This window comes from Botrytis sinoallii (genome assembly GCF_014898435.1).
Source record: "Botrytis sinoallii strain Bc 23 chromosome Unknown BSIN_025, whole genome shotgun sequence".
Lineage (NCBI taxonomy): Eukaryota > Fungi > Ascomycota > Leotiomycetes > Helotiales > Sclerotiniaceae > Botrytis > Botrytis sinoallii.
Genome location: NW_024066052.1, coordinates 420,239 through 437,114, shown reverse-complemented (window position 1 = coordinate 437,114; position 16,876 = coordinate 420,239). Strand labels below are relative to the sequence as shown.

The following is a 16,876-nucleotide window of genomic DNA, read 5'->3' as shown; positions in this document are numbered from 1 at the left end:
CACCAATCTATTCAATTCAATTCTTCCCACACCAACCAATCCCATCCCACATCCACATTCACATTCACATCTATATTACTCTCCATCCCATCCCATCCCATCCCATCCCCATCCCATCCTCCACTCCAATCACCACAATCCTCATCTAAACTCCACCACAACACAACCGACCGACCACTAACCAACTTCAAAACGTACATCGTACAGCCGTTCTTCGTAGCGCATGAGTAAATAATATAGTAAGTGAGTGAGTGAGTGAGTGAGTGACTCATTCTGACATCTATCATCTATTCATATTCATGTACTAATTATCTAGTATCTAGGTAGGTAGGTAGGTACTAGTAGATTATAGGTACTCGTAGATACTGTATCATCTAGATACCGGTAGTGTAGCGATGAACTACGGGGTATCTATCAACGGTGAATGGAAATCGGAAATCTGAAATCTGAAATTATGGTGTGAGTTTGCTGTATGAGATGATGGGTGGGTGGTTGGGAGAGGTAGTGGGTATAGATATATATATATTGAGTATATATAGATACCTATATGTAGATAGGTACTTACTAGTTCTAGATACTTTTACTTATTACTAGATAGATAGGTGTTTATTTATATGACCTCGATATCTTATAATATATATTCAACTTTATCTATTTAATCTATATATATTACAGAATGATATAAATAGTATAAATAGTATAAACAAATATATTATATCTACTAGATATCTATCGATCAAATATACATATATAAACAAATACCTACCTATCTCTATACAATATCATACAAAGTACTAGCTAGATATTATAGATATTGTAGATATGATAGATCTACCTTCCTAGTAGGTATTTAGACGTGCTAGATATAGATTTCTGTGATTATAACGCTTGAATTGTTAATAGATTGAAATGATAACTCTAGAGTAGAGACTAAACTTATAGTAAGTAGGTAATTAGTAATTAGCTATGAATGAGCAGGTAGTAGGAGAATAGGTAAATCCATAGGTATGAGATAATAGAGTGAATACTACAGCCCCTTCTAGCGTGGTTTTACTAGCTTTCTAGCACCTTAAATAGCTTCAACCTTTCATAGAAATACAATCAAGCTTTTCACCCTCTTCAATACGTATTTAGCCTCTTTTCTGTATGTAAGTAAATAGGTAATTTGCGTAAGCAATCCAATCCAATCAATAGAATCGAGAGAGAGAAAATAAATGCGTTATCCCCTAGAGTGCGGACATTCGGCGCCCTCGCTTAACAGGTATCTTAGTGACCAATCAGAACATCAGGATACTTGGAATTAATCACATATTCATATTCAATCGTTAATATAAAATATTTTTGATATTATTTCTACTTTGAAACTTTGAAGAAAATAATATAGATTAATTTCTAATCTTCCTTCTCTTAATCTTTTTAGAAAACCATGATTTGAAATCAAGATTCCTTTTTATAAACAGAGTGATTAAAAAAGCATTACAAAAGCCAATCTAACCAATCATATTTCTTCATACAAGGTATATTGCACGGACCACAATGGGCGCCATTTGCCCGCACTCTAGGGGATACTAGCTCACTCCTACCTTTTGCATGTGATTCCGATCGACCATTTCGCTGCTTGGCATACGATATACAACTATCTAGGTAGGTATATACAAATATCGTAGAAGAATATTTTTTGTCTATGTGCGAAGGTTACATAAACACAACCATAATATCGTAATATAGAAAAGATAAATCTCGAGATTCGAGATTCGAATTTGCCTCTTCTTCACCTCTGTATGTAATCTTATATACGAAGTCTGGAGATCTTGATCTCCGGATGCTTTCTACGATATCTATGATTATGATGCATGCATACCTAGGTACTTTTAGTGTACTGGTGCGATGATATGGTACCGGTACCGTATGATAATCATTGATACTTTATCTATGCGAGCTATGCTCTATTATTCATTCTATCCACGCCAACTGGTGAACCTACCCCGCCGCATCAATCAATCAATCAATCAATCAAATACTAGGTCGATACTTATTAGCTCCACTCCACCCAATCTACCTACCTACCCAAATCTAATCTGGCAATGGTCATCGTCTGTTAGTTAGATATGGTATGTATGGTATGGTATGGTGGGACACACCAAAGGAAAATAAAATAAAATAGAGGGAAAGTTAATAAAGTTAATCCAAGATTTCCCTGGGTAGGTAGGTAGGTTACTATTACTGGGTTACTAGGAGGAACTTACTCATCATGGTATTTGATGGGTGGGTTAGGTATGCGATTTTGTGGTTGTTGGAAGTACGGAGTAGAGTGTAAGCTAGAGAAGATAGGGGGTATGGATTAGGTGGTTCTGGAAATGGAAATGGACATGGACATGAAAATGGATATGTATGGAGATCGAGGGGATTTGGAATGGAATTGAGGGAGGGGATGCGATGGAGGGGAAATGGAAAGAAGGGTTCTTGCCCTTATCTCGTGATTTTTTGGGAGGGGGGTGGATGTGGTTTTTGATGTGGTAAGGTATTGGTAAGGTATTGTGAGGTATTGTGAGGTACAGTAAGGTATTGGTAAGAACATCGTCAAATGATCCAATAGTGGAAGAAGAGACTAGATATGTACGTAGTAAGTTGAGTTGTAGATTGGTGATGTGGCATTTTTTCCGTGTGGGGAATGGGGGGTTGTCTTGAGAGGGAGAGGGGAGATTTATGGTTAGGTATGCTTACCATGGTGTGATTGTTAGGAAATCGGGATTGGAATTGGGATTGAGATCACGACCTGGCAAAGAAGAGGGGTAACTTGAGAAAATGGCGGGGGTAGGGTTGGAGCGGCCCGAATGTGGATGAGGGATGGGTGGGTGAGTTGAGAATGCGATGAGATTGGTAGGGATAGGGATGGGATAGTAGTTGGCTGAGTGGAGTAAGTGAGCGGAAGGGCAAGTGCCCTAATTTGGATTTGTTTTGTTGAGGGGTTGAGTTGGATTGAATTGAGCTTGAATTGAACTGAATCGAATCGACTCGGGATTGGGGATTGGGTTTGGGTAGGTATTGGCATGGAGGGGTTGTTGTGGCGTATACGTGTGAGTGGTGGGGGTGGGAAATGAGATTACTCCCGGTGAGTATCTTGATATGGTTGATCAATTGTTTGATGGTATGTGAGTTTGATAGGTAGGTAGATTCGAAAATCTTATGTCTTTGGTTTTTTTATGTTATTCGGATGGATGTTGGTTCGACGATTCAATGGGAAGTGAGTGAAGGAGGAGGGTGTTGATATGAAGATCTTTGGGTATAAAGTTATGTTCATTTTGTTTGTACATAGCAAAGTGATGAAGGTCTAGTGGACCCTGATATCATGAGAGTTAATTGTCAATTCATTTATGAGTTTACTTCTGCGAGGTTACTTGTCGTTGCTGCTTTCTGTTTACGGTCTATCTTGCCCAGAAAAGGATGATTCTCATAAGTTTATTCAGAAAATCTGTATCACTATTACTCGTCATCACAAAATCTTCAGAGAAGGGAGGATACTCCTAATTTGTATCTCGGAACTGGAATCAATAGTACGGGGTGATGTTGTAGTCCTGATACATACATATATTCAAACCGAATATCTAAACATCACCGCTCACAGGACGTTGTGCTCAATATCTACTTTCTGTCAATCAACTACTTTTCTAGAGAAGAAATTCGTCGGTACCATATCAAGTAATATACATATAGAACTCTGCCCGTTGTGGAGATCATAAGAAACTTAATAATTACAGAATTTCATCTGTTCTTGGGAGTGACTTCGTCGCTGAGCATGATATTACATACCAGATATTGCATAGTGCATACCACGTATCATATTGAAAACTCTGGACTCATTCACAAAACGAAGGTTGGTGATCATGTGGAATCGAAGGGGCGACGAGAAAACGTTTAGCTCGTCTGCTACTGTAACGAAAGGTATTCTAGGTGTTTATGAATCTATTCCATATTGTTTTTGAGTGGAGGCTTGGTGTAGAACTTGTTGGTTTCTTGCGTATGAGTGGAATAATCTTGTATTGGGGAAGATCACCTCGTGAGCATTGAGAAGCGATCCGAGAAATGGTGCTTGGCTCTTAAATGGGTCGGTTGTTTGGAACTTGAGGCCATATATTGGATGAGGGAGCAAATATATCTAACTTTTATGCCCTAATGCACCCTCGAAACAATATCACAGCGCGCCTTCAGACCCCAGCACGTTTTAATACCCAGACTTCAAAGCAATAAATAACAGTATCAATCTGGCGGCAGAGCATGTATTCATGATTAAGCAGCAGGAAGAGGGATAAATGAACAATGGGCCTGGATATTTTGACAAGAACGAAAAGAGAGGAAGATAGAAGATGAAGACCGAAGAGATGAAGAGCATAAGAAAGAATTAACCTTTGAAGAAATAAAATAGGCCGAGAAGGAAGAGCAACGGGAAGAAGGATAGAAAAAACGGGGGAAGAACATCTGACTGCAAGCGCAGACGCGAAGCCCGCGCTCATAGAAATAGGGGGCAAGGTTCTGAGAATGAAAAGTCATCGCAGACTACGAATAATCTAGTACTTGCTGGAATATAAGCGACAAAGGTCGACCCCTGGAAGAGCGACTATCTACCGACGAGTATGTCTGGTATTAGACTGAGAGAAGAATGAGGGAACGATTGTATGGATAATGGATGGAGCAAAACTCAGATAGAGATTATCGTTTGATGAGACTGAGATACCTGTAGGAGGTATATCACTTGGTATATATATAATCATGAAATAGTTGAGTGGTATACCCCATCGGCGAGTTATCTTTTTGAATATTCCTAAGACTTTCCATAGTATGTATCATATCGAGGCTTTGTAGAGTATGTGGTGCGGAGTACGGTGGGATAGGGTAGGACATGAAACAACTTGGAGGTTTCTTTAGTTTTCTTCTTTTTGCGATGGAATGAGGACACATGAGTGTTTTCTATCATTCAAACGTATCCTATCGATGACTGTAGACTGATGATTCATAAATAGGATATAATTGATTCATACGAGATTTTCATTGGAGTCACTGGTATTTTGATGGGAATAAATGGATCGAGATTCGCAGGTTTGAAAAAGCTTTTCCTTAACCTTTCCCTTTTCGTTTCTCTATCACTGGCATTACGCATCTATTCAGGAAACTTCATATCATTTACATTTTTCTCAAGAGGCATCTATCTAAATTCACAACAATCATTAACATCAAGCAGCCATGCTACCCCTAACTCGAATTTTCTGGAACAGATCTTGGCATAGCTACAACACGGCATTGGAGGAGTGCGATCATTGTGAAATAATCTTTACAATCTACAACTGCGGCTGTGTCCGAATGACTCTCCCTGATTTCGACAACGATCCCCTCAGCAAATCATGCAGAATTTATCCTATTTCCGACGACCCCTCCAAACCCGAACCCAAACCAACCACAAGACCCAAAATTTTCTACAAGCAAAAAAAGCATGGCTGTGAAAGAGTCGTCATTAGAGACCGTAAAGATAAATGCCTATGGAATGGGAAAGAAGAAAAACAATGTCCAGATTGCGAAGACTGTGCTTATTTCTACAAGAAATGTACTCATATAAAAATGGGCCCTAGGCAAAAATGTCGGGAGGAAGCGGATCTTTATGCTCAAAGAAACCCGCGGAAACATATGCCACATATTGTTCGTCGTGATAGGGACGAATTCTGCAGTGAAGAATGTGCAGATACACAAGCAGTTCTTGATGAGGAACAACGAATTTTGGAAAAGAACGCCCGAAGAAGAAGTGAGAACGAGGCTCGGGAAAAGGAAGAAGCTAAACGACATCTTAAGTTTGTAGAAAATCACGAGCGAAATAAAAGGGCCCAAAGACCCCAAAGTGATATACCATCCACTTATGGTAGAGTTTCGTCATCATCGACTTCCTCGAGATCGTCAAATAATCCATATCGCCATTATACTGATGCTCAGCTTGCGGAAATCGCGCGAAATACCACTCGGACGTACAGAAAATAGCGAGGGGGTGGGACGCTGGGTGTAGTTGACTGCTTTGACATGAGTCTTGTCAAGGTCGTGTTGCTTGGTATGTTTATTGAGTATAAGTCAGCCATGCATGTAGATGGCATGTCTTACGGACTATTGTGGATGGATTGCTAATATTACCTTATTCTAGGATATTCTGTGGTGTTGGTAGTATTAGGGAATGGGGGAGTTGGTTGCGGAGTTTAGATAGGGGTTTTGGGAGTTATTTTTTATTTGTCATTCGAGGAATTTGGGGAAAGCTCGACATGGAACTTAAGGAGAGATCTTGGGGAGTTCTTTGGTGGTTTTGCGGGAACTGGGGTTTTGGGTTAGAGAAAGACGAGGCTTCCTATATTCAATATCAGGTGAGTGTTTGTCAAGTGCAGACTCATAAGTTGAATCATTATGGAACATGTATTTTTAGTTTATCTGGGAGTCACTCAGAGAAATGTGTTCAAAAGGATTCACATTTTCGATTTGGAGTTTCTTTTTCACTTCTTCTTTACATTACCAATACGAGAGCTTTAAAACCATTCACATCACATTTTGATCTTTGAACTAAATCAACAACTACTATTCAGATACTACTATTTCAATATGTCTCATTACTCGAAAACCACTATGGATTCCCAATACGATAATCCGCAGCAACAACGACAACGTCAAAGCACAGTTAGCGAAGAACAAAGAGGGGCTATCCGTAAACAGAACGAAAAAAATAGAGCGCGAGAAATATGAACAGCGAAAGAAACAGGAACGTCGATATGCAGAAGCTCGAGTCAATGGAATGGTCGATGAGGAAAAAGATCGTCCCCAAGGCAAAGCCAGTGAACGCCGTTATGGAAAGAATTCTTCTGGAGAAACGAGCGTGAGGAAAGGTGTTCATTGGAAATAGAGGTTTTGAGGGGTATCAGACGTGAGGAGGCTATCATGGTATGTGGTGTTCGATGACACAATTTGGAGGTTTCTTTGGTTTCTTTTGTCATATGCTTTTCGGTTTCGGGTTTGATGGTATTTGGATTCTGGCATGACTCTATCCTAAGAGAAATATCATATATATGACTGCAAAGTACAGTTGTATCTGTCGACTCAAAATGGGATAGGTTGTTAGATTCATAGACAAGGATCTCTTGAGTCTTAGTTGGGAATCATCCTGAAGGGTTCGAGCAGATATACCTCACAGGATTGAAATTCCTAAATTGAGATTCTTTCTTACTTTTTATTACATTACCAATACGAGATTTTTTTTGAAAACACTTTGCATCTTTCGATCTTTGAACTAAGTAAACAACAATAATCAAACTTCCATTCAAACAAAATGGTTTACTATTCCTCACGCTTCATCTCCCAGAACGAACACTACAATGATTACCGACCGCAGACTACCCAAGCATCTGGCTACTCTCCTTCAAATCTGTTTTCACCACCAACGCCCAACACCTCTTCCCGTGATCCACAACACGATACCCGTAGAACTTACCCACCCCAGCCCCAGAGGCGATTCCAGCGCTCCTCTTCGCCTCTTCCGAAACCGCCAATAGGACCAACCCAAGACTCACGTGCGCCTTCACCAACACCTCCAAGGCCGCCTCCTCGTGCCCAGACATATCCGTCCGTTAATCTGCATGCTCGTGGAAATAGCACCTTTCACGGCTCAGAGGGCAAAAAATCACAAGGGAATCCCGAACAGGAAGATCGGACAAGATCTGCCAGAAGGGGAGTTCAATATGAAGAGATAAAGAAAGATGGAGAGCGAAGGAAGGAACCTGGAGAGAAGAGAAGAGAGCGGGAGACCAGAGATCAACGTAAATATAACGCCGAGAAGGAAAAATTGGATTATCAAAGACGAGTGGAGCGAGATTGTAATCGACCGGTTGATAGACCAGAGGTTAGACCTCGTGGGAGATCAAGAGAAGGAAGTTCACTGGGAGTGGCAGAGGGTTCGAGATTCGCGTGGTTAGTTGCTTGTGGGATATGCATAGCTTGGTAAGTTTTTCTACACTTTAAGCGGTGGTTGCTCAATGTACGTTTGGATTCGTGGCTAAGTTTCAACTCTTCTAGGGATCTTTCTTAGGATATAGATATGCAGTATAGAATGACGCGGTTTGGGGATTTGTCCGCTTCTTTGGTTATTTCTTATTTCGGGGGGGGGGGGGTTGGAAGAGTGTATTCAGGCGGTGTTAACTTCAAGGGATATCACTACAGAGTGCAAACCCATGTTTAAGATGGTTGGCTCAAGATTGGTACCTTTTAAATTCACAGGCAGGGGTTTTATAGCTTGGAGTCATTTCAGAACCTGAATAAATCCATAAGAATTCGTACTCGCTGGTTCGATTCTTTTTTTTCATTTAGTTTGCTGTACAATGCAACTTTACTTCTCGTGCTTTACAATATTATGTCTTTTTGAAACTTAACACTTTATTCTTCTATCGTCTAGATATGCCAGGCTTTTGTGGTGAATACTTAAGATGTCTTATACAGTAAATCTTCTACCAGGTGTCGCACGTGTGCGATTACCTTCTGTACCCATAGTTGTGAATATATCATAATTGAATTATCAGAAAACACAAACATTACGCCCCAAATTAGATCACTGATGTACAATCACTGTTAAAGTTTTTTTTTAGAAAGGAAATGACTCCATTTCTGAGTTGAGTTCTTACTATGCCATGACTGTTAAAAGCAAAGTCTTACTAGGCTTCGACTGATTCGTTCTGTATTATTTCTGCATGAGTGTCATTTTCATTGGATCATTGGAATTTTTGTTATTATCCAGCAGTCACTTGTAGTCTAGAGTTGGTTATAAGGATTCAGGGTCGCCGGTTTGGGGATTTTCTTCTTTTCCTTTACATCAATAATTCAAGTCTATCTGCAGACTTCATACGAGACATCAAAAGTGTACAGTATCATCAAATAACAACAAGCATACATAAATTCCGAAGATGTCGTACAACAACTACCGCCACCAGGATAACCGCCATCGGCTCCAAGATTTCACTCCTCAGGCGTCACAACTTCCTACAACTTCCTATATTTCTCCTTCATATAGGCAGCATACAGCCCGATACGCTACCACGGCGCCACAGAGCGACGTAACTTCGCGGTGGTCAGATACAAATTCTACCACGAACTTGTCTGAAACAACATCTCTAACAGGATCAGAGAAAGAGAGGCTGGTTCATGAAGGAACAGAGGGAGATCGTCGACGTTATGAGAAATGGAAGAAATGGGCACGTGAACAGAAAGAAGAAGATAGGAAGGAATGGGCACGTGAACAGGAAGAAGAAGATAGGTTAAAACGTGCAGCTGCGAACGCTCGTAGACAGAAGAGGAGGCATAGACTCCAGGTACTGGAAAGACAGATACGCGAATATGAGGATTTGATATTGGAAGCTGATAGACAGAGGAAGGAAGTTGATGGATAAAAAAGGGAAGCTGACAGACGGGCGATGTTACGCACAAGTTCCTCAGACAATAATCACTCAAGAAGTGAGCAAGCCACTAGATATGCGGTGGGAACATCAGATCGACGACTTCCCTACACGCATTTGTCTGATGAAGCGCTCATCGGCATTGCAAAAGAATGCGAGAAGAGAAGTGAGCGCAGACACTAGATATTGCAGGTAGAATTTTGAGTCGAAAAAGGTATGCTTATTCACTCTTACCAAATGAAGAGTGCTGACGATGATTAGCATAATTCGGCCAGTTGGGGCTTTTGAACAATTTTAGTTAGTTGGAGGATGGATGATATTAATATTTTTTGGATTTTGGGGCAGATTTGAGGAAGTAGTCTTACAGGTGTTTTTGGAGGAAGTTTTCTACGTATCTCAATTTTTTCAATTATGTTCAAATGCGTCACGTTTCGATAAAGTGAATGAACATATACCATACAATTAAGCGGCGATGACAGTTCAAGCGGTCTTGGCAGACAGTGAATATGAAAATAAAGACGTCGCTGAAGATTGAACAGTAATTTGCTCCCCTTGAACTTATCAATCTTACGAAAAGTTGAGTTTATGCTTGTTGGACACCTTTCCTCGGTAAAAATAGGAGAGACCCTACATCTCATTTGACGCAACCATTAAATTCCAATACTACGTCAACTTCCTTCGAGCATGTTTCAATCACTATTAAAACATCGCCACTGGTTGTGTAGTAGAGCCAGTCACTCATATGATAGTTACGGAGTCATTATGAATTGTGTTTTTGATTCATAAGAGAATTTGGCATTATCTTAGAGTCAATATGGTGGATACTGAATCCTGATAAAAGGTTCAGCTTACCCTGGACTCTCTTTTTTCTTTAAATTCTCTTCATACTGACAACACACTTCTCTCTCTCAAACTTCGAATCGTTTACACTACATATTTCTTGATAATACACCACCACTCAATATTCAATGGTCATGTCTCTTAAGAACTGGCCCGACGAAAATTATCCTGGCTGCGACGTGTATTTGCCAGAATGCAAAACATGTATATTACAGTACTGGATCTATCTTTGTGGGTGTATCCAATTTACCTGCCCTGATGTTCCCAATATTAGGGTAAGAGGTAGCTGCTGGACATGTCATCAGTATCTGCCCAGTGACGAACACCCGGAGCCAACTACAAAACCAAAGATCGAGAGCTATATAAAATCGACTACTTGCGGAAAGAAGGAATGTGTGGAGACCTCTGGGCTTCCAAATTGCCGAAAATGTGCAACTGTGATCATCATCTACAAATGTGCATACTTGAAGGTCAAAAAATCAAGACACTGGTGCGAAGGGTGCCATTCTAGCAAGAGCAAATATCGCAGCAGTCAACCAGAGCTACTACTCGTACCTCACAATGAAAATCCAGATGGCATGGTTTGTGAGAATTACTCAGACCACGAAGAACGTCGAAAAAAGCGAAAAGAGTTGATTTCACAGAAAATAGTACCAGATTTTTCTAACTCTCAATCCTTTCAGCCAGAGAGCCACAGGCAACTAAACCCTGATTATCCCAAAGTCCGGGACGCTACTTTCAAGAGACCAACAGTAACAATACAACGAGGACCAACGCTACCGCCACATCATGACCATCAATATACATATCCACGAGAACGTGAGTCGAAGACCAAATACGCTCATACACCGGTGATGACATCGACCCATGAATCTACAACATCAACCTATGGAGGTTATGGATATGCGGGGGGATATCCGCAGAGGCAGCCAAATCCCCACTATGTCCCTGTCCCTGGTTATGTGATACCACGAGCTTGGGATCAGTCACTGCAACCATTGATACTAGAGGAAAATCCACAAAGATACGCAGATTGGCGGAACGAACGGAAACGAGAAGAAGCCCGTTTCAGTAGGGCGGCCGACAGAATAAGTACCGAGGACGCTGCCCCTTATGAATCAACCTTACCCCGAGAAAACGTACGCCCGAGGGAGCATAGAAAATCGACGCGATGATCAAGCCGCCATGGCAGATAGTCGTCGAGCGATAGAACGTACTTAGACGAGTGGGCGTTTTCAGTGGAGTTCAAATTACTGCTTGTGGGATACACTTCTTGGTGAGTTCCTTGATGACTCCATATGCTCTAGAAAAACATTACTAATCTATAGTCACTGTCAAAGTTTCGTTTGAGGGGGGATGACTCTACCTTGGGGGAATTGGTATCATAGTGTGAGTCTACACTACACAATCATACTATGTATGGTATTAACTGAATCATTATCGAATATGTTTCTTTTTATTTGGGAGTCACTTGGAGTCTGGAAAGAGGGTTATATGGGTTGAGGCATGCTGGTTTTGGGATTTTTCTTCTTCTTCTGTTTTCTATCAACAATACAATTTTACTTTCGTTGCTTTCAAATATCACAAATCTTTTGAAACATACCTATCTTGAATACCCAACTTGAATGCCCAACTCTGTCACACTACATTATTGAAACCGGTATGCCTAACATCATCAACTATAACTGTTCCTTGGTTGGACGCGATGTAGGATTGCCGACTTGTCCAAAGTGTAAGATAACCTACACAGTCTACGACTGCGGATGCTACCAAATGTCTCACCCTATTTATGAAACTGACTGCAGCACATGTGTTCAATGACGACCCGAGGACCTAAAACCAGAGCCAACCAGCATACCAATAATAAATTGCCAATGTAATAAATGTCACTTGTGGGAACGAGGATTGTATCAGAATTTCCAAGCTTCCGACTTGCACAGAGAAAAGGGGATTTTGCACGACACGTTTTATGGTCTACGCGTGTGGGGAGATAGAAAGACGAGAGCGTTTTTCCTCTTCTTGCAAATTGTGCCGGCCTTGGGGACACTTCTACCCCGCAACTCGACCAATACGTCTTAAGGCTTTCTTCGGTCACCTGCAACAACCAAAGCTCCAGAACGTCTGTGGGAATTACTACGAACACGAAAAACAACGAAGAGATCGATAGGACGCGGCTGAGATGGCGAGAAGAACCGCGGAGCATGAAGACAAAAGGCGATATGAACGAGATAGGAAGCTGCAAGGAACCAGCAACACGAGCAAAGCTGGCAAACAGCACGCCCCAGTATCACAAGCTTATGATTCCCCTGCACCAACATATCCTGGACAGCAATATACTCCACCGAGATGGCCTGGTCCACAAGCTCCTGATCCATATCAACATTATCTTCCCATTCATGTTCATTTCTTTGGAAGGAGTTTTCTTACTATTTCGCTTCTGTATCAACAATACCATCCCATCCCATTTCCTATCTATTTCCTTGGGAGGAGTTCCGATCACATTGTGTTTTAGAATGGAGGTTACATTTCATTTTTCATTGGCGTCGTTCTCTCAGGGAAAGTTCAAATAGCAGGCTATTTAAGAATGGTGGTCAAATCACATCGTTGTTTTACTCTCTTCATGAGTCTTTTTATTTGCGCGTGATATCAATTGTGCATCTTCAAACGGTGAACTTCTTGTTGTAATGAAATATACAGATGTGAAATACAGATGTGAAATTAAGGTCTGAAGAATTGCTACCATCCTACCAACCAATGATAGGAAATCCCATGATGCAAACAAATATGTATACAACCCTAGCCCATCTCAAACCCGCTCAAACCACCCCTGAGTATTGAAATTATTCCCCTTTCCCTCCCTATGATACTTTTCATAAAGAAAATTCGCTCCCACAACCGTCAGATTTTCTCTCTCTGCCCATTCTCTAATCCCACTCCCTGGTTTCTCGAAACCCCAATGTTTCCTCTCCTCGGGTTCCTTCAAATCTACATTATCACCCTCTAGCAACACAAATACATATCTGTGTTTTCCTGTTCCTTTTGGTGGCGCTGGTGCTTTATCTATTCCTTCTGGTCAGCTTACTCTATCCTCCTTCACCAAATTCTTTCTTTCCCGCAAACTTGTCTCCCCGATAAGAAGAAACATAAGAATGACAAAGAAGAGAAACTCACAATCGACAACCCCTACCTCCTCCAACTCCCTTCCACTCCACTCTCCACTAACCCCTTCCCTTCCAACTACAGCCTCAGGAATCCTCGCAATCCAATGGCACATCTCAGACATGCTATCATCATCTCTCGAAGGTGCGTCTGGATCTGTAAGGATAATAGTCAACCCACCCTTAACATGATATTTCCCAGGACAGAAAACTTGGATCGAGGGCGCGGATTGAGTCTGCGAGGGGCGGAGTTTATTGCCCAATTTTACTTTCTTTGAGGAAGACGAGGAAGAAGATGGGGAATAAGAGGGAAGAATGTAACAGGTTGGGATAAAAGGATCTAGAACATCGGGGATGATGGATGATTTTTTAAGACTGGCCATCAAAGTGTTGGTTAGCATGGTGACGATTTTAAAATCACGTTGAGGATAACAGATACGGACGTTTTCTTGATTCCTTTCAAGGACTTGAGTTTCTCAGTACGTAGTCCATCAGATCCAGAAATATCATAATCATACGATTCTGGGGATAAAACAAGAGCGGAGCTGAGCTCAATGAATGCTGGTAGAAGAAGCGTGAGGGACGCAAGTAATTGCATTTTAGCTATATGAATTGAGTTGGTTGGAATTGATTTTCTGCTTGCAATGTAAGATAGTTTTGATAAATGAACAGAAAGAAATTAACGTTGAAATTATGCTTCTTTATATAGACATTCGATATTGTAGCACCCGTTTGGCTGGGCAGACGTTGCCGGTGACGTCGGCATGCTCAAAAACGAGGGGTAATCACGTGAAAACTTCCTCCGAGTGGCAATCACGACGTCGATGCAAGAACTATTCTCGGTAGTAAGGAGCTCTTCAAGATGTATGCGAAAAGATTCCGATGGACCCCTGAATTGAGGAGTTTCAGGAGGTGAATATGAAGAATTAGAATACATTGCACTTGTATTTTAGTTCTTGCTGGCGGTGGATCTTGTCCATGACCAGGAAGAAACCCCGGATCCCAACTAAATCGCCTTTTCGAGTTTTCAACGCTGGATCGGCTGGCATATTCTGAGATGCGGAGATTATTTGACATTGGTATAAATGATTATAATTGATTTCTTTCTCACGTCAAAGATATCTTATGAAAGATAAGTCCCAAAAGGTAAAGATATAACATAATGTGTGGGAGAAGAATAGAATGGTCATGAATTATTTACTTGATCAAAGCTGTTGTATAGGAACAGCTTCGATCCCTCTAAGTTTTAAATGATCTTTCAAAGTCGATCCCCGTATTACGCCAATCATCCATGAATCATACATATCTCGAGGCTCATTACATGATCATCTATGAGATTTCCTTGACACGGCATTTCCAACCGGAGCCAGCCTCAAGTAACGGAAGACTATTAATTGTTAGATTTGGAATTAAAAGGGAGAGAAAACAGAGGAATAAAACATACCTAGCACCGAGACACCATCCAAGCTCATTACCCTTGAGCTTCTTTGCAATCTTGACCTCTCTGTCAATGGGCATTTCATAACCAGTGTGCAACAAAGCCATCATGAAGTTCAAATCAAGACACCATTCGGGTCTATCTCTCAACTCCTTTATGGCATCAGGGATACCAGTAAACATGTCCCAGTGAGATTCGCCGCCACAAACTTGGCTGGTAAGATCGTGCATCTCTCGTAAAGTGAAGGATTCTGGCATTCCGAGTGGATCGGTACGGTCGAAGAAGTATGAGAAGGTGTAGACGTCTTCATGTTGGAAGGTCTTTTCTAGAGAAGGTTGATGAACACCATTGAAGGAGCAAGGTGCAACTTTACATTCGGCTTCTTTAAACAACATCTTTTCTGCGAGTTTGCGGCATTGAGCTGGGGATGGGGAAGAAGGACCCTTCATGACGAATTCATTCTTCTCGCCCAACTTAGCACGGAGAGGATGTTTCTCGTCAAATGCAATATCAACTGAACGGTTCATGCCTGGTGCAATACAAGGATTGATGATTGGCGATGCGGTCCAGGAGAGGTCTGAAGGATTGGCTGCGTGAATATCATCGATGAGAGTCTTGTGAATTGTTTCACGGGCTGCCATTAGACCATATCCCAAGTGAGAATGCTGGTATAGCTCGAAATCTCTTCCGCCAAATGTAAGCTTGTATTTATGGTCACCCTCAGCCATCTTCTCGGGTAATTTGAACTTTGGCTCAAAGACAACTTGGGTCGAACCTCCACCAAGATCGAAAACTGCTGCAGTATCTCCAGGAGCTGGGCCTCCAATGTTGCCGAGTAAGAAGTTGGTTGTGATCCAAGCGTAGACACCCTCATCAGTACCATCCATAACTTGGACTCCACCCTTTTCGTCGGATACAACCGCGAAAGGATAGACAGTCTCCAATCTGGTACGAACAGCCTTGAGGATATTGTTGCTCAATTCCGGACCAAGTTTTCTTAAACCAGCAGTAGCTTTGACAGCCACAGGAGTACAAGACTTAAGTGCATCAGGGACAGTTTTCACTGCAACATCCATAAGCATATCGAGACTCTTTGCAGCACCTTCAGCATCAGATCCATAAGAACTCAATCCGGAGCCGCCCTCTTTCTTCTCAGTCATTTTGAACTCCTCAGACTCCAACTCTGGTGTAGGGCCGCAGTTATTAAATTTGTATACGTGAACTCGAGATCCGGTACTTCCAGCATCAATCATGATGGCATATTGAACAATCGGCTTCGACTTGCTGTAGGATTTCGAGCACTTCGTTGTCCCATAAGTCGAATCAGATGGAGATTGTCCATCATTACCACCACTCTTGACTGTATCGACAGCACCTTCGACAGCACCTCCAACTGTTTATGTTAGAAAATGATATATTAGATTTTTTTATTGTGACATACCAGTGCTTGGTACCTGCGTACCGCTTGGAGACAGATAATAGAACAGGAAGACTACGAAGAGCAGGATTCCTCCTGTCTTCAAGTATCTGGACCGCTGACTTTGGGTCATCCTAGCGTTCTTTGATTTCTCCAGTTTGGAAGCGGCGCTTTCGTTTGCGCCCGAATTACTATATCTTGCAAACTTCTCGTGAGGGTCGTGTGATGTACTCTTCGATGGGAGAGAGACAGAAGTACGTCGCATCTGCGAAAGAGCGACTATGAATGATAAGTAGAACTAACCACCTAGACTAATTACCAGCTCAAGCCAAGTAAATATAAACTAAGAAAAAGCGAGTGAAAAGTCTGGTAAGAGAAAGGATTGGTGAAGTTCCAGATCCTATTACTTAGGTATACTTTTAGGGAATGAGAAAAGAACAAAGCTGTTCCCTTTTTTAATTTCATAAGAATAAATTTAAGTAAGGGCAGAAAATGGGAATGAGAAATAGGGGACGTTTTGCCTTCTATCCTTGCATTGGATTTGAGTGCTGTGGCTAAATTTGGG

The 16,876-nt window shown here is 41.5% G+C and overlaps 7 protein-coding genes across 7 annotated transcripts; 5 read left to right on the top strand and 2 right to left on the bottom strand.

Moving 5' to 3' along the window:
• Nucleotides 1-5,238: 5,238 nt before the first annotated feature.
• On the top strand, nt 5,239-6,021 carry EAF02_010439 (uncharacterized protein; the record flags this gene model as incomplete). Its single annotated transcript, XM_038906487.1, has 1 exon — nt 5,239-6,021. One exon carries the CDS (start codon nt 5,239-5,241, stop codon nt 6,019-6,021), a length of 783 nt encoding a protein of 260 aa, XP_038753751.1.
• Nucleotides 6,022-7,345: 1,324 nt separating this feature from the next.
• Nucleotides 7,346-8,017, top strand: EAF02_010438 (uncharacterized protein; the record flags this gene model as incomplete). Its single annotated transcript, XM_038906486.1, has 1 exon — nt 7,346-8,017. One exon carries the CDS (start codon nt 7,346-7,348, stop codon nt 8,015-8,017), a length of 672 nt encoding a protein of 223 aa, XP_038753750.1.
• Nucleotides 8,018-8,969: 952 nt separating this feature from the next.
• Nucleotides 8,970-9,452, top strand: EAF02_010437 (uncharacterized protein; the record flags this gene model as incomplete). The annotated part of the gene is made up of 1 exon (XM_038906485.1): nt 8,970-9,452. One exon carries the CDS (start codon nt 8,970-8,972, stop codon nt 9,450-9,452), a length of 483 nt encoding a protein of 160 aa, XP_038753749.1.
• Nucleotides 9,453-10,432: 980 nt separating this feature from the next.
• Nucleotides 10,433-11,473, top strand: EAF02_010436 (uncharacterized protein; the record flags this gene model as incomplete). Its single annotated transcript, XM_038906484.1, has 1 exon — nt 10,433-11,473. One exon carries the CDS (start codon nt 10,433-10,435, stop codon nt 11,471-11,473), a length of 1,041 nt encoding a protein of 346 aa, XP_038753748.1.
• A 1,004-nt stretch (nt 11,474-12,477) lies between these two features.
• On the top strand, nt 12,478-12,810 carry EAF02_010435 (uncharacterized protein; the record flags this gene model as incomplete). Its single annotated transcript, XM_038906483.1, has 1 exon — nt 12,478-12,810. One exon carries the CDS (start codon nt 12,478-12,480, stop codon nt 12,808-12,810), a length of 333 nt encoding a protein of 110 aa, XP_038753747.1.
• A 126-nt stretch (nt 12,811-12,936) lies between these two features.
• On the bottom strand, nt 12,937-14,171 carry EAF02_010434 (uncharacterized protein). The gene is made up of 3 exons (XM_038906482.1): nt 13,900-14,171; nt 13,470-13,831; nt 12,937-13,358 (listed from the first exon to the last, which is right to left on the bottom strand). The coding sequence occupies exons 1-3, from the start codon at nt 14,052-14,054 to the stop codon at nt 13,105-13,107; spliced, it is 771 nt and encodes a 256-aa protein (XP_038753746.1). The 5' UTR covers nt 14,055-14,171; the 3' UTR covers nt 12,937-13,104.
• Nucleotides 14,172-14,785: 614 nt separating this feature from the next.
• On the bottom strand, nt 14,786-16,576 carry EAF02_010433 (uncharacterized protein; the record flags this gene model as incomplete). Its single annotated transcript, XM_038906481.1, has 3 exons — nt 14,786-14,843; nt 14,901-16,287; nt 16,336-16,576. 3 exons carry the CDS (start codon nt 16,574-16,576, stop codon nt 14,786-14,788), a joined length of 1,686 nt encoding a protein of 561 aa, XP_038753745.1.
• Nucleotides 16,577-16,876: the final 300 nt, after the last annotated feature.